The sequence below is a fragment of the Ruditapes philippinarum genome, unplaced genomic scaffold (assembly GCF_026571515.1).
Source record: "Ruditapes philippinarum isolate M1 unplaced genomic scaffold, ASM2657151v2 ctg5047_1_1_1_1, whole genome shotgun sequence".
Lineage (NCBI taxonomy): Eukaryota > Metazoa > Mollusca > Bivalvia > Venerida > Veneridae > Ruditapes > Ruditapes philippinarum.
In genome coordinates this window covers 5,825-24,129 of record NW_026865527.1, presented here as the reverse complement: position 1 = coordinate 24,129, position 18,305 = coordinate 5,825, and the positions used below count along the sequence as shown (strand labels likewise).

Here is an 18,305-nt window from a genome sequence, read left to right as displayed (position 1 = left end):
TTGTAATTTAAAATAAATATTAAACTTCCTTATACACAAAAGTTGTCGTTTCATTTAAGCCTTTTTTAAACTTCATCTTTTATATAACCTCTAATATGATCTAATTATCAATATCTAAAAAAAAGTTTTATATTTATAAATATATATTTATCCACAGTATCAGCCGTGTTTATTGTAAAACAATATCATCATAATTATAATTGTTTTTCAGAGAGAAAAATCTATATATAAAACAGTTATATAAATATATGAATATAAATATAGTTATATACAGTTCTGCAGTCACTGTGAATCACCATAAATTTTTAGTAAGCATATACTACACGTTTATTATAACAAATTAATTTGGAAAAAAAATAAATTCCTCTTGGAATGTTTGTCTTGTTTTTCTTTCTCTGACAATAGCAACAACATTGATTGAACGTTATATATCGAAGTAAAAAGAAAGTGTTCAAAAGACCTTTCGGCCAGTGTGGAAAAATCAAATTGTTTAACAAAGTGTTGAATAAATGCAAGGGCAAAATATATCATGTTATTGACCAATTATGGAAGGATTATTATTAAGTCATTCTAGATCTGCATTTAAATTAAATGTATGAAAAAAAAATTTACCCACCATGTGAATTTAAAAATATTGTTTTTTAACTACAGTTTAATTGAAACATTCTGGAAACTTTCTAAAAACGAATGTAAAAGGAATTCGTTGTAAAATTTCGGACAAGAATAAACTTTGTAAATTACTGAAGATAAAATATAAATCACAAATAAATAATACAATGCATTGCTGAAATTAAATTTGACTAGTTATAATGAAAAATAGGATTAAGATAATTTTTAGGAAAATATGTTGATTAAGCTTACCGTTATTCAGTAGTAGTTGTTAAGTTGGCCAGAAATCAGCCGTTGAAGGTTGCTGTTACGTGATTAATCAAATACCAAAGCAATATTATAAAAAGGATTAAAGTTTCTTGTGTAATATTGGTCTATCTTTTCTTATATTTTTTGTAATTTAAAATGTTATATTTGAAACTTATGTGGATAAAAAACTTACTTTATTGGTGTCTGCTTCAGCTCTGTTTTTAGTTGGGACGTAGTCCCAACTAGTGCACTTACAAACCCGACATTTCCAACCATACAGGGTAACGCCCACTGCTGTGACGTTTCATCGCCACTCTATATGCTATATTATATTCTAACATATCAATCTAAGCTGAATTCATAGTGATCACCCGACCATGACCGACGCATAACCGCCGCGAGTGAAAAATAGTGCTCTGAATTTCTGAAAACTTCGATTTATTGCGAACAGAAGAGGAGACAAGAAATTTATTTTTTGAAAATAATGTGCAATTGAGCTTGAATTACGGTATTAGAAACGTAGCGGATATAATTTGAAAGGTCACATAATTCTATGGATGGGAGAGTAAATTAATTGGGTCATAGTGCTTGACGGCTTGCAATATTTAACTTACTCATCCGCCTTATCATCACATTTTTTTGTATTATATTCCAGAAATTTTTGAAAAAGACATTATTTATCGGATAAATTTTGTAATTTATAATTGCAAAGTGGATATTGAAATAGAATTAGCCAGAGATGTAGATAATCTATTCGTCTCTGAATTAGCCGATAATTAGGTTAAATGAATCCGACAACTTCCGGTATATTTTTTGACCTACTTCACGAGCATAATTATCAGCCTGTTAAGCTCATAAGGTAAGTTATAAAGCAAAATATGTTATGAATTTGATGAATAATAATACTAAGTTTATTTATTGATGCCAATTTGTTTCCGAGGACTAAAACTTTCGTAAATAATTTCGAAGTAATTTGGAGATCTCGAGTCTTTCGTACCCAAGACATTTCGATCATACTTAGACTGCAAATCGACAGATTTTACAAATTGATAGTACACAGATGTCTGCCTTTACAGGAAAACCGGCATATATGCCTACAATTTTTTGGTCTTGTCACGACCGTTACGTCTCTACCAAATGGGGCACATTCTTGAATATTTCAGAATAATTTCATTTTGACCTTTATAAATTATTATCTATTTAAAGTCTAGCCATTTCATTTTGGGTCATCTTTTTACAATTTGAATAGTTATTCTGGAAAAACGAAGTGCGCAAATGATCTAAAGGTTTGTACAAAGATTAGTGTTCTAAACATTCATCAAATGGTACATTTATCTGGAAAAAATATTTCAGTCCCATCATGACAATTAAAAATGAAATACCTCAATAGAACCCCCTTTAAATTGAATTACACTTTTTTTAAATGTATGGGTAAATTCCATTTTCAGTGGTTGAATTTTTTCCTCTTTTCTCATTAATCAAGCTATAGTTTCCCATTTATATAGCCACAGGTTGTTTTTGAAAGTTGAAAAAAAATCACTGCCACCTTGATAATTGTTAACCTGAAAAATCTTCAGGCACTTAAGGGATTTGAACCCCCAGACCTCTTGATTACAAGGCAGACACACAACCATGTCGCGAAAATGTCAACACAACAGGCAAGACTGTTGGAAATGATCTATTCCTGTTCTCAATACATGGTTGAAGTAATTTATCAGTGTAAATTAAACATTTTATATGATTTAACAATTTTTGACACTACTGATATTCACATTTTTTTTACAAATCTACATGTAAAAAATAAATATCATAATAAAATGATAGAACATTTCTATGTTAGTGGTAATACTATGGAGTAATATGAAGAAATATTATTAAATTTATTATCATAAATTTTCTCAATTTTTAATTATGTCATTACATGCTGTACACAATCATATTATTGTGTAAACATATATATACATTGTAATAGACACATATATACATTGTATATACACACACTAAGAGAGTAGTATTAGATGAATTTGAAAATGAAATCTCTAAATTGATATTTTTCAGGGAAAATAAAAGATCATTTACTTTAATATTCACTTGGAAAAGGCTGGTACATGTAGCTTAGTAAAAAAGTACAGTATAAGATTAAACAAAGACTAGAAGATTATTACAAACAACAGGTACTTATATACTATTTAATGTATATTTCACAAACCAAACTGTTTTCCAAAAAAATTAATGAAAACAATATTTGACCTAGAGTCATAAGATTGACAGAACATTGGCGTGTGGGGGCATCCGTGTCCTATGGACACATTTCTAGTTTCACTTATATACTACCGGTATGTAGAAATTTTGTGAATGCAACTCCTCTTAAACCGGATGGCAGATTTTGCTTAAACTTACAGGGATGAACAACCTTCAGGTGTAGATGGTAGTAAAGGAAAGAATTTTTGCTGCGACCAAATTTTACAGAATTATGGCCCTTTGTTGATTTTTTCACTATATACTATGTAGAAATTTTGTGAATGCAACTCCTCTTAAACCGGATGGCAGATTTTGTTTAAACTTCCAGGGATGAACAACCTTAATGTGTAGATGGTAGTAAAGAAAGAAATTTTAGCTGCAACCAAATTTAGCAGAATTATGGCCCTTTTTTGATTTTTTCATTATATACTATGTAGAAATTTTGTGAACGCAACTCCTCTTAAACCGGATGGCAGATTTTGCTTAAACTTCCAGGGATGAACAACCTTAATGTGTAGATGGTAGTAAAGGAAGGAATTTTTGCTGCGACCAAATTTTAGAGAATTATGGCCCTTTTTTGATTTTTAGTTTTCAACTTGTGGCACATGTAGTCCAAAAAATATTTGACCTAGAGTCATAAGATTGACAGAACAGTGGCTTGTGGGGGCATCCCCGTGTCCTATGGACACATTTCTAGTTTTCTTCTTAGTGTACCTTTATTAAGATCTATTTAATTGACAGACTGTTTTTAAAGTTTGAAGGGATAATCTTTGAAACATTCAGATTGGTTATTAAACTAACCATTATTTACTTTATTTGTAGCCAATAAGTAATTATACCTTTAAATTGTATGCCGTGGAAACAAAGTAATTGTATACTGTCTGAATTGTATACACACCAGTCTCTCACAACGCATTACTCACCCCAAATGAGGGTAAAAATAACTCTGACATAAAGAAGTCTGCGTAGGGATGACAATTTTATTAATAAAACACAATATATTGTTCATTGCTCATTGTTTTTCAGAGTTTAATATTGCAAGTGCAAATTTGATAGTTCCACTGTGTTACTATGTATTCAAATATTCAAAACTACTTTCACTTTCGGTTTTAATTTAAACTAACAATTGACGAAATACGAGTGTTGAACGAATACCAATAAAGGATTGTCAGAAGGAGTGTTTTGCGCATGTTTTGAGTAAAAATGATGTAAAGGCTATTACACCAACAGAGTATGGAAAAAGTTTAATTTTTCAAGTGGCCTGATTTCCGTTTTGTTCTATCACTTCGGTGTTAAAGCCGCCATGTAAAAGTAGTGTGCTCCATCATGCTTAGAGTGGTTTCACACAGGTCAGTAAAGACCGGTGTACACAATGTACTGTCTGCACATATGTGTCAGAAAAAATATCACAAAAAAGGAATTTAGTATTACTATGAGTATTTATTAAATAAATTGTATTTCAAATATATTTAAATAGTATTATTGAAAGTCATTTTGTATGACAGACACACAAATCTAGTGCTCTGCATTATGAATGTAAGAAGAGACAAATAAAATAAGCATTTTTTTGCAAATTATTGCACTTCATATAATTTTTATTGCTTTTTTTTAAGGTGGACATATGTCACTGTCAAGCGAATGAAGATAAGCATCACACTCGGTGGGAATCTCCAGTTTCCAGATGTAGTGATCATAACTGTATAGGCACCATTAACACTTTGGACTAGTTGGAGTATTTTAGAGGGCTAGTCTGAATTGAATCCCCTGTCAATAGTAAAGGCCAGTCATGAACATTGTGTTGAAGGAAAATGTTAAAACTCGGATTTCCCGCTTAACCAATCATTACTTTACCTTATATTCAGTGCGGTAATGTAGGAAATGGTTACTTTCTGGAACGGAGCTGTCAATTATTTTTAAATTTTTAGCTTGTTAGTGTTATCGTCGGACAGTTGTGAAGTAAAGACATCGCAGTTTGACTGTATACAAGTTGCGTTAAAGAAAGTATGTCGAAATCTTAACAGTTATTTGTTGATTTTGTAGAAATTGACCAGAATTCACCTTTGTTTACACGCATCGCTTGGACGTCGAAAACGACATGCAATGACATTTCAGTGAAATTTGGAAACTTGCTCGTATTTTGGAGCATTTTGTAGGATTTCGATGAAGTAAAAAAGTGTTTATGATAGGATACATTATTCCTAGAGACAACCACAAAAATAAAATAGTGATCTGGTGTATTTTTACCGAACAGTTCTTGTTTGTTTTGCATGATATTTTTCTCTCGTTAGGGACCTTTATTCTTTATATATAGTATTATGAGCGTATATGGGTAAATGTGGTATATAGTGCCTGTGGTTTTATCATGTATCTTAGCTTGCCTGGTGTAATGATAAGTAATAAACCTGAGAATTGAAACTATGAGAATAAATTGTTGTTATAAGTCCCATTATATTTTCATTAAGACGGGACTAAAGGCTGACCCATTTCTGTATGTCAATTAATGAAAGCTGAATTTTGCTACAACTTAAATGGTACAAAAGTAAGGTTCATCATACTGGTTTCTGATATAGAACTATACAGAGATTTAGCATGTTATTATAATTTATGCTCCTGAAAGGGAGAGAAAATAGTTGCGGTCTTAACCATCTGTCGGTATGGACTCAAGTAATATTATGGATAAATATCTGTGTTCATTCCATACAGACTTGTACTTTTGGGGAAAAAGGTTGCTCATGGGAGGAAAATATGTTTTTAATGGTGTTTTTGAGATTTTAGTTGATAAAGGAAAAAAAACATAGTCTGAACTTAGGAAGACATTTGTCCTTCACACTCTTGTCCGAAATATGAATATAACTAGATATGTATTGAAGGGATTTTATGTAAACTTCACAAAGTGATAGAGACTTTTAAGAGGAAGTGCAATGTTCAAGAATCATAGCTCTACCTTGCTTCATGTTTTAATTATATCCCTTAAGTTAAAAATACTTATTCCAAACTATCACTGAATCTACATCAACTTGAACGACTCGAATTTTCCAATGTGTCAAAGAACCATAACTCCATTCCTTAGTTTTTAGCTCACCTGTCACAAAGTGACAGGTCGAGCTTTTGTGATCTCTTTTCGTATGGCTGTAAACTTTTACTTTAAATGACATCTCCTCATAAACCACTACGTTAATTTTATCCAAACTTCACAAGAATGTTCCTTTAGCTGTCACCTTTAAAAATTGTGCAAAGAATTTAATTCCATGCTGAACTCTGGTTGCCATGGGAACCGAAAGAAAAAACTTTAAATATCATCTTTAAAAAAAACCTAAGAGCTAGAGCTTAGATATTTGGCTTGAAACATCCTTTAGTGAGTGTCTACCAAGTTTGTTTAAATAAAAGCCCTGGGGTCAAAATTGGCCCCGCCCCAGGGGTCATTGATTTTCCCTATGTGCATATAATAAACTTTATAAAATCTTCTTTTAAAGAACCCAAAGAGCTAGAGCTAAGATATTAAGCATGAAACATCATCTAATGAGTGTTTACCAAGTTTGTTCAAATAAAAGGCCCGGGGTCAAAATTGGTCCTGCCCCAGGGGGTCATTAATTTTCTTTAAATGCATATAGTAAAAACTTTAAAAAATCTTCTTTTAAGGAACTAAAAGAGCTAGAGCTAAGATATTTTAGCATGAAATATCTTCTAGTGAGTGTTTACAAAGATTGTTAAAATAAAAGCCCTGGGGTCAAAATTGGTCCTGCCCCAGGGGGTCATTAATTTTCTTTAAATGCAAATAGTAAAAACTTAAAAAATCTTCTTTTAAAGAACCCAAAGAGCTAGAGCTAAGATATTTAGCATGAACATCTTCTAATGAGTGTCTACCATGTTTGTTCAAATAAAAGCCCTTGGGTCAAAATTGGCCCTGCCCAAGGGGATCATTGATTTTCCCTATATGCATATAGTTAGAACTTCAAAAATCTTTTTTAAAGAACCCAAATAGCTAGAGTTTATATTATAAATTGAAACATCTTCTAGTGAGTGTCTACAAAGTTTGTTCAAATAAAAGCCCTGGGGTCAAAACTGGCCCTGCTCCAGGGTTGTCATTGTTTTTAACAGTATGTGTTAGTAAAAACTTAAAAAATCTTCTTAAAAAAAACCCAATAAGCTAGAGCTTTGATGTTTAGCATGCATCATTCTTATGGATGTCTTCCAAGTTTGTTCAAATAAAAGCCCTTGGGTTAAAACTGGCCCTGCAGGGTGGGGGGGTATATATAGGTAAGCAACCTCAGAGCCATCATGGCCCTCTTATTTAATTATCTACCTTTATTATACATGTACTTAATTATGCTTGTCCAGAGAAGTACTGGAAAAGAGTTGATGAAATTTGATTAAACTTTTACACAGCGAAAATAATCAAGTGAAAGAAAGTGTTTTTTCAAATAACCCTAATTTTTGTGTCGCCTTGTAAAGGTGACATATAGGGGTTACTTTTGTCGGCGGCGTCTGTGTCGTTGTCGGCGTCCCGGAGCATAACTCAGTCACTATAAGTCTGATTGACTTCAAACTTGGTATGCATGCTTCTTTTAATAACCCGAAGTGCAGTGCACAAGGACCGGTACTCTGCAGTTCTTATTTTTTGAGTTATTGCCCTTTGTTGATTTTCATACTTTAATTTTGTCCGGGCCATTTCTCTTCAACTAAAAAAGCTATGGACTTGATACTTCATAGGATGATAGCTCTCATTAAGAAGAAGCGCAGTGCACAAGAACAGTTACTCTGCATTTGTTATTTTTTGAGTTATTGCCCTTTGTTTATTTTCATACTTTAATTTTGTCCGGGCCAATTCTCCTTAAGTATAAAAGCTATGGACTTGAAACTTCATAGGATGATAGCTCTCATTAAGAAGAAGTGCAGTGCACAAGAACTGGTACTCTGCATTTCTTTTTTTTTTTTTTGAGTTATTGCCCTTTGTTGATTTTCTTTCTTTATTTTTGTCCTGGTCATTTCTCCTCAAGTATGAAAGCTATGGACTTGAATCATCATAGAATGATAGATCTTATTGATAAGAAGTGCAGTGTTCAGAAACTGCTGCTCTGCACTTATTATTTTTTTAGTTATTGCCCTTTGTTATTTTTCATATTTCATTTTTGTCCTGGCCATTTCTCCTAAACTACATTGTTCACAAGGCGACACATCCGACTTGCGGAGTTCTAGTTTTTAGCTTAATTTTACAATTATCATCTCTTAAAATACATGTACAACAACTTTTAAAATAATGGTTGTCTGGAGTAAATCTTTTCAATGATATCACACTCAAACTAAATACAGTTGTAGAGACTAGTGAGCAGAAGTCTTGTGTCAAATAACCAAAATTCTACATTACTTAGTTTTTGAATTATCTCCGTATATATTTCATGATACTGTTCAGAGAGAGGATTAAAATATTGAAGGAATTTGATTGAAACTTTATAAACGTTATACAGTGAAAGAGATTAGCATGAGAATTGCAGTAAACAAAGGCCATTATAAGTTCTAATGACATGGTCACATTCATATAATGTGATGCAAAAAATATTGACCATATGAGTGTTTACTTGATACTGATACAGAAAATTTGATATATATCACAATTGATTATTTTTTCATAGCTTTGTCTCCCTTTATAATGTCATGTGTTAAAATAGTCGAGCTTGCAGTTTCCTCTGGTAGCTCTAATTTCACTTGTTGCTCTTGTCAAAAAAGGCCAATAACGGTTTATGATGGACCTACACGTACATGTAACCTAAATATTATATATAACATGTGTGTCATAGAATAATTGTATCATCTACTGTTCATTTACTGAATTGTGCACTTTATATTTATCAACCGGCAACACCCTTCACTCATTGAATTATCTGCCCCGAAATAGAAAAAATAGTTTTTTGATCCTTCATACGTCCCAACTGCAGTGCCTTCAGCACTTTGATTTAATATTTAATACAGAAATATAACTGTTATATTGGTCTACTTAATATGTGTTTTATAATTTAATAAGACTTATATCCGGTAGAGAATTTTAAAAAGATTTTAAGCATATTAAAATGTCTTTCACAGAACTGATAAGTCCGTCATTTTTTTACACATAATGATAAAAGTTAGTTTTTCTGTTTGCAGAAATGCCAAAGGAAGTAACCAAAAAATAATTGTCATGTAACAGCATGTACATGCGTGTACATTTCACTATTTTGCAATGTATAAATTAGAAAATTAAATTAATTTGGAAAAAAGACATGGAAAAACAACTGCGTTCATTGAGTGTAGCCCTTTCTTATAAAACTTTATTGTAATGATTCAAAGCCTTGAAACAAGAGAAACATTGATGCAAAGCATCAAAGGCGACGCCAAAATTTATTTGATCTTGAATTGCACATTAAATACTTAACAGAAGGTGTGTTATTTATATCAATACTATTGCATGTGACCTGAAGGCTAGGACCCTGTTTAAGTTAACACTTGAACTCAAAAGAATAGACTCTGTCTTTCCAAGATGAAAAGACAATTTATAGCCAATTAACCAATCACAAATAAGACTCATGCCATAAGACAGAATTTCTTTAGATTTATTTTACCAAATACAAGGATACCTGAGACATCAGTATGTCATAAAAGCGAATTGCTTAGGATTGCATACATGTCATTGACATATATTACACATAATTAGGACCAAAAATAGGTACCTGGAGCAAAAGTAGAATTAGTACCAGCCACATCCACCAGCTGCTGTCTATCAGAGATGAACCATATAAGCATGTCCTCACCTATTGCAAATACTTGAAGTTTCATGTGCAGTAAAGTGTGATCAACTGTATTAAATGTCTTTTGTAGATCTAAAAGAATCATGCATAAAATACTGTCTTTGTCCATCTCAAATTTTAAACAATCTGTTAAATGAGTCAAACATGAGTCAGTTGAAAAAGCACTTCTAAACTCTGACTGAAACTGCCTGACCATGCTTCAAACACATGACTCTCAGAAGACCAACTGAGCTATCCGGCCTAAATGAAAAGTTCTAAGCCATAACATATTTCCCACTATATTGATATCTGTCCTCGAATTTTTGATGTTGTTTACAGAACATAGTGAATAAACCCTGGGTTATATGCAGTCACAGGATATTAAGAAAACCGCGCAGTCTGACCAGAGAACTATTATTTTTACTAAAAAAGGCTTAGACTGTTATTTATTGTGCCATTATTTATATCCGGTCAATTTAAAAGTGAACATAACTGAAATAATACAATATCTATTTTTTTTACAGATAAATGAATCAATAAGAAATGTTATGCAGGCCGATTAGTGCCACGTTACATTTGCAACATAGGGAACCGGGCAAAAACGTGCAAATATAACAAGCAAACAACTTTCATTTCATAATTTTCATATTTTCATTTGGATCTCGGTTATTTTATGGCATTGTACTTTGTTTTTATGTAGCACAAATCACCAATATAAAATTTAATGCACAATTTATTCAAGTGCAAGAAACAAGTTACTCTATGAAAAGTCTCTAGTCGGGTTGACTCTGCACGAGGCCTGGAGACTGAGACAGGTGTCCCTCCATTACATAAATGTAAGACAAGAGCTGCTTTTCAAACTATGCACATGTTAGAAAAAAAATTAAATAACCATTTAAATATAATTATTTTGAGACGTTATAAATTATATTGCTTGATCAAAAGGTTTAAGGGCATTTTCCTCCCTTAAAAGACCAGTACTGACCTACTAGCACAGAGAGTAAATTCAATGCTGATGTTATATGTTGATAATCAAACTTTCCAAGTTTTATCAAATGTATATCCCAAGAAGTAAATTTATACACAGCTGTACTGGTCGTAACCGGTTGGGAAATAAAAACATGTAATATACGATATTGTCTATAAAATAAATAAGCTGGTCATATGTTCATTTGGTATTCGTAACGCCTCAATATAAATAGTTGCACGATTTGCCCATGCATTGTCTAAGTAGATGTTTTATTTGAAATCAAATAAGTCAATACATATTTTAAAGAGATATGCGAAGGAAAAACACAACGTATAATTGTTCAATGCAGCTACTTTTTGAACGTGCGAGGGTTGTCGCAGAAGTAAAATGACTTTTATCATAACTACTTTATCTACAGTCACTGGGGTAATTGTTCTGCATGAATATGGTTTAATATGTATATCATCTATAAAAACCCTCAACATCGGAATTCGTTTTCCTTAAAAAAGAAGTGTTTCCAAGGTAACATGCGTTACGAGCGGCGCTCGCATTATTATATGACGCAAAGAGAAAATTTACCCGTTTAAACAAAACCATTCGTCTGCATAAAAGGTGATGTCACAATTTCATTTCTTGTTTGTAAGGACTCCATAGCATAACCAGTAGCTGAGCAACAGCGCTATTTATCAAGTCAAGCTACGGGCGGTAATTCAGATCGTCCATACGGTTGGATAAACACCAACAAAGGCTTATAACTTGGTTCCAGAGGCAGGCAAATATAAATAGTGGCGTTCATTAGTGTTAAGATTGGATAAATATTTTGGGAAGGTCGTCATTAACAAAGAGGCGGTCGCCTTTCCAGTTTGCGATTGTCACTCGTAAAGCAAATTAGAGAACAGAAAGCTATAAACCATGGGTTTACAGTTGGAAGCTTAGCCTCAATACTGTATGTCTAAGGATACAGTTTTTAGGATACAGAAAGTTCTTAACATGAGCGAGGTGAGCGCTAGATGGGTACCCCGACGTAATTTCTTTATATTGATTTATGTTTTATCTTACATTTAGAGTTTAATTAAATTGTGATATAACAAAATCGTAACAATAAGTTAAAAAAAACAGTTGCAGATCGCTAAATTGTGAATTTTCTCTTCTCTGCTGTTGCGTTGTGATCTTGTTCAAGTGCTAAGGAAAAGCGTGTTGCACCAAGGCAACGCTCCTCCACTTATAACGAGTTCAACCAGAAAAAGGTATGTTCGCACTGGCTGAGACTACGTAGAGAAGGTGCTGTAGGCGACATGTTTTATGACTAAAGTTATTACTTTTTAAATTTCTGTGTTTTAGACAGTGATGTGTTAATTTTGAATCTAGATCTTCTAATATTCCATGTATTTCTACGAACTTTTAATTATAATGAACAAATATAAAAAGATAAGCTTGAGCGGTACTTAATTCTCAACACTTTATAGTGCTGGCATCAATGACCCCGAGGGTAATTATTTCAAAACTAATTGAGCTAGTCATAAGTTACTTCTATTACATGGCTTTTAAAAATGCAAAAATGATATGAACCCGATTTATTGGACAAATTATACTTATAAATTCTTCAATGCTGAAACGCACTACAATATTGCTATTGTTAATCAATATTATAACATATCGTTCCATTGTATTAATTTTGCACTAACTGAACAGCTTTATAATTAAATGTATTTTACACTGTGCCTCGGTGGTTTCTTATTGTTTCAAATTGGTCCGTTCTCTTGTAAATCCCAGTGAAGATGCTCGATATGAAAAGGCATACACATTCTTCATGTAACAGAGGCTAAAGATAGAGCTCTCCAATTCTAAATAATAAACAAGTAAATAATAAGAGCAAATTACTTATTGTGATTATTCTATAAACGGCAAAGTAGTATTATTTAATGGAAAGCGGGCACTTTTAATCATAATGCGCATAATGCAAAATACTGCGTATGTGTAAAAATTGAAATTAAATGGGAAGCATTATGACACGGAAAGGCAATTCGGTCCCTACCAGTACTCTTTTTATATTGTTGCGGGATGGATACGTTTTGCTGTAAGGAATACTTACCAATAACTGTGCACCATGTGTTAAATTGATATATATGTAGAGTGCTGACACGCTTGTAATGGTTTATACTAATGCATTGGACGTTAATAAGTTGTATTTTGATAAAACGATATATAAATTTTAATAACCAAAGCTTTAGTTTTGAGCATGAACATGGTAGCCATTAAAGGAATAATACCAAATAGCCAAATAAAACCAATAATGAAAAGCACAGGTGTAACCTCGCTTTCATGTATTAAAGGTGGCTATTAAAGATCTGATAACTTATGATTGCACACCACCAATCGTTTCAAATGAAATAAATCTTTATAACGAACATGTTTATAAAGATAAACTAATGAATGTTGTCTCACAATGCAATGCAAGAGCTATTAAACTGATGGTTTTTGTCGCATGCAAATCAGTTTCCCTATAAATAGAGAGGACGTATATATACGCATGATTTAATTTGAGCCTGGTACCTGGATATTAAGCCTCGGTAAACTACACCAGACATTTGTAGAGTCCGATATATGTATACATGTATAAGACAACACTGCCTTTCCTTTGACGAAAATGTTAATGAAATTGCTTTGCAACAAAGCAAGAAATTTTCAATAGATCTAGAAGTGTAAAGCTCACGTGTGTGAAAGTTCTTATTAAGACCTGCTTGTATTTATAAACGAGTCGCAAATATATTGATGTTATTATCATTTAGTTATAGTATAAATAGATTTGGATATTTGGAAAACGGATGTGGAAGCTACGACTTTTAAAGAAATATACAAAATGCTTTTTCCGTAATATGGGTAATGGATCTCATCATACGAAGCATTTATAAATGCTTTTCAAGAAAATTATTAAGAGATTAAAAATAAACAAATCAAGCGATTCATGTAATGCTTAAAACCTACTTTCACTTTTACAGCTTGACTGTTTGATGACGTCATTGTTTCAGTTTGCGCACGTGCACATGTTCAGCGGGCTGATGACTAGTACTCAGCCTCGGGTCGCAAACTGATAATAGGTCAAGTGACATAATCATAGGTGATTTTGTTACTATATATAGTAACAAGTGTTTTAATAGCTTTGTTTATCTATCGTGCAATTATTATAAATATGGCACTTTAATCTGGTTGTAAAATTCCTATAATCATGTTTTGCCTTTGTAATTCTATAGTAATGAACAACATACAGACCATATTGTTCTAAAAAAGGAAGTAAACTACATATAAAACAGTTTGTTTAAGTGGTAATTTTTTCATAAATATTAACAGTATTTTGGCAGATATTAAAGCAAAGGTATTTCATATCGTGTTTTTAAATCAATCATTAAAATTGAATTTGTTATCATGGTATAAACATAGAATTACAAGATTTTTCAAGATTTTTGTATTGTTTAATATGATTTGTCAACGGCCTTGAAAACGTTGGTATTATGATTTTACAGAACTACATCATACATAAATCATTGCATTTATTTGAAGCAAACTTCCCAAAAGTTTTTTAGTAACATCTATTATCAAAATTTGAATTGTATAAAATAGAGACAAAAACGGTAATTTATTAAACATTCTTTTTTGTTGTTGTTTTTTTTTTCAACTTAATCTGCGTTGACTTTATTATGCTATGAAATTGTCAAAATTTGTTTGTAACAATAGTAATATCTTAACAAAGGCATTCAACATCAGTCAACTATACAGATATTATGACTTTGCTTTAGGAAATCACTTGGCATATGAACCACGAAGGTTTGCTGCAAGTGTGATCATTCATGCGCCAAGCTGAGCCTCCCTTGTATGCCATATGGAAATAAAGGAGGCAAAGGTCATTAGGACCATTTGTTGGCTCATTATCTCCCCAGGCTGTGAAATTTTGATTTTCTGTCTCGTACCCGAATTGCCACGGACCACCTTGCTTTGACCTTAGACCGTCTATCCACCACCATCCCCAGTTTTTCCCGTATTTTTCAGCGATGAACTCATTAACATCCTTCATTGTCCTTTCGGAATTTATCTGTACGAGATGTCCATTATCCTTTTGACACTCACTTTCGGCACCATTGCGACTTAAAGGTCTCTTATGCATCCTAAGACAGAGCCCGCTCTCACTTTTGGTGTATTCATTTGGGCAGTTTTTGTCGCAAATTTCAAAATCATACTCAGTTTTCAGTAAGTCTTCTCGACTACAAAGAACCGTTTTGAATCCACACTCTCTACTGCGTTTACGGCTCCCAAACCCTAAAAGCGCCACATCGCATTTTGACCATACACCCCAATCAGTGCAATTATGTAGTCGACAAAGCTCTTGGATCACTTCAGATCTAACCGTACTTTTAATTTTAGATTCTAGGTTCATTATTGTCTTCCCAATCATTTGTAGTTCGGAAGATCCGATTTTATTGCCCATTTCAACCAAGAACTGGCCATTAAATGTTTCATTTCCACCAGGATTGGTTGTTGACTCAATGTTAGGGATCTGCATGCATAGTAGCAAAACCCCTAGGGATATCGTTAAAAAGATTTGCATGATTTAGGCGTTGTAATCAATACGTCTCTTTTCCTCTGAAAAGAAAAACGAAGAAAAAATATTCTCGTCGTCAAAGGCATCCAGAACAAAAATATTGATAACTGATGTACAGAAGAATTCTAAAGGACCTCTAGACAAACGTTTAAGATATGACATCCTAATATATTACCTCCGCTTTGAAGAGTATTCAAATAGGCTAGAACTACTGTTAAATACATTGAAACTTAGGGTCTCGAGTTCAACACAAAAGGGTATTTCTTGTCTTTTTTATTCTTTTTAAAAAAAATTAGTTATCTCTCATATCCCTTTTGGGAAGAAAAAGATGGTTAATTTCAATTATTTAATTAATATAGGTATTTTTATGGCTAAACAATTATGAATCTAATAAAACATATGGTATGTGATATTTTCAAAGTGCAATAAAATCAAAACTAGACTGTTACCGTATTTAATATTTTTCAGATCAACCAATGTAATTTTGAAAAAAGTAGGGAAACCTTGAAAACAGCCTCTCATTTTTGTAATTTTAAGGGGATTTTTTAAATAAGACTCTCTATGTAGGAGATTGTCAAACACGTGTAAAAATGATTGGGGTAGGATAACATTTTTATACATATTTCATACATTTTGATTTGCTTATGTTGATTGTAAGTTTAATGTTAAATTATGTTTCTTACCAACATTTAATGGTAAAACATTTCTCATGAGGATGATATTGTAGATGATTTAAAGGTCCCTTATTTCTGAAATAAAAACGCCCTTCTTACATCCAAGATTAAATTCAGAACAGTGGCCATAACTTGTTTTCCGTACTGTAAAGTTTGTTTAAATGTTGCATACAGTTGTCCTGTAAGGTATTTACCTATGTTGTCAATTTTTTTCAGTTCCTTATAGTGCACGTTATGCCTATCCAAGTGTAAATTGTGACTGGAAAAAGTCAAGTTTACCTTACATTTTATGATATCTGTATTCAATTTTGACATCTAACTATAAAAGAATAATCCATAATTTGTGTGACATACGGAAATTGCTATAAATGTCGTTCAACTAGTGCCGGTAACGTCCAATTTGCAATCTTGTAATATTTTAACGTTTTATATTATTTTCTTTTATCAGTAATAATGAGCATTATCTCGATTTCATAGTAAATAAAGTAATGTAATATTTTTCTAACTTATTAACTTATCACAGCACAGGCACACTTAATAAAACTTAAACTATATTCATAATGACGGCTTTATTATCTGTAAGTATTGGAATGGTACTACGTTTTCACGTGGATCCGATAAGAAAATATATATAGTGTATTAGGAAGTAGTTCCATTTTTGCTGAAAAGTAAATTTTCGATAAATTCAAAATTGAAAAATAAACAAACAGATGTTCATTTGTAAAGAATCCTTAAGTTATTTCTTTGTAAAGAATTTTTTTAAAATTTCGAAATACTAAATCAATTTTAAGTTAAACATGCTTGAGATATAAACATAACTTTACGCTGTTTTTTCTATATAACATTCATACAGTAGATACCTAACATTTAAAATCTTGAGATACCATAACCATAACCATTGTTACTCGAAATAATAAGCTAAAGAGACCAGCTAATTGCAAGTGCGCAGTTTGAGTCACTAAATATATATGACGATACAAATATTATTTGCCAACTTTCTATTGTGAATTTGCCCGTAGATTATTTTACACATTTCATCCATAAATATAGGATGTTCGTTATTTTTCTCTAAATAAAGGATTTTTACTTTTTTGTTTTATTTATTTTTTTTCACGATAAAACACTTTCACGGATTTCCCCTTAAATTGTGTGAATTGGTTAAATTTAGAAGAAAGAAGTCCGGCAAGACACCAATGAAAATACGGAAAATGTGTTTCACTGCAAAGAATTTTTTCTTTTACAGTAAAAATACGGAAATGAAATTACGCATTTTATTTTATCAATATTGCTCAATATTTTATTTATAAGTATAAAATAAACGTGAATATCATTTTTTTATTTGAATTAAGGCTATGAAATGTCAAAATGTAAAGGATTGAGTTAGAAATTATGTTATATTCTCTACAAGATTTTTAAGTGTTTTGATGATGATAATTACAGACCAGTTTTTTTTAATCATAGAACATTGATATTTTACCAGTCCATTAATTAAAAAAAATGTATTATGATCTCTTTGCATTGTTTATTGATTAAGTATTAGAATAAATATATGTATGTTTATGCAGAACATTTCAAGCTTATTTTAAATGTTCTTACCTCTCAGTTGATATACCTCCGTTTAAAGCTAAAGCTAACACTATTTCTGTCTAAACGTTACCTGTTGCAGTCCTTTATATAGCACGTACATACTTGTCATATTCCTACTGAAGTACACGTAGGACACCAAATTGATGGCTGAAACATCCTGGTTTGAAATATGCATCTTTGCGTAAACATTAATAATTTTCTTATGTATATTTTTGCTAATTATCAGTAAACTGTCATCTTCTTTTTATGCTCCCCGAAAAATTTCGGGGGAGTAATTAGTCGCCGGGTTGTCCGTCTGTCCCTCCGTCAGTCCGTCTGTCCCTCCGTCAGTCCGTCCGTCCGTTAGTTCGTACGTACGTATGTACGTCGTTAATTAGTGTCCGGCCCTTAACTTTGTTCTTTGAAGTCTGATTTGCAACCTTTTCACAGAAATGATCACCATATAGAGATAACGTGTCGCACATAACATTTGGGTCACTACCTTGAAGGTCAAGGTCACAGGATGACATTGAATCAAAAGCGTGACCGACCAACTTTGTTATTTGTAGTCGAATTTTACACGTTTTTCAGAGAAATGATCACCATATAAAGACAACGTGTCGTGCGCGAATTTGGGTTGCTGC

General features: G+C 32.2%; 1 protein-coding gene and 1 long non-coding RNA gene across 2 annotated transcripts; one reads left to right on the top strand and one right to left on the bottom strand.

Moving 5' to 3' along the window:
- The first annotated feature begins 2,978 nt into the window (after nucleotides 1-2,978).
- Nucleotides 2,979-5,517, top strand: LOC132729441 (uncharacterized). The gene is made up of 2 exons (XR_009625624.1): nucleotides 2,979-3,032; nucleotides 4,713-5,517. It is a non-coding gene; the product is annotated as an uncharacterized LOC132729441 (long non-coding RNA).
- An 8,954-nt stretch (nucleotides 5,518-14,471) lies between these two features.
- LOC132729442 (uncharacterized) lies at nucleotides 14,472-17,840 on the bottom strand. Its single transcript, XM_060715206.1, has 2 exons — nucleotides 17,692-17,840; nucleotides 14,472-15,462 (listed from the first exon to the last, which is right to left on the bottom strand). The coding sequence occupies exon 2, from the start codon at nucleotides 15,425-15,427 to the stop codon at nucleotides 14,618-14,620; it is 810 nt and encodes a 269-aa protein (XP_060571189.1). The 5' UTR covers nucleotides 15,428-15,462; nucleotides 17,692-17,840; the 3' UTR covers nucleotides 14,472-14,617.
- Nucleotides 17,841-18,305: the final 465 nt, after the last annotated feature.

Bases quoted from the DNA above. Each gene is read 5' to 3' on its own strand.
- LOC132729442 (XM_060715206.1), bottom strand. From the start codon at position 15,427: ATGCAAATCTTTTTAACGATATCCCTAGGGGTTTTGCTACTATGCATG.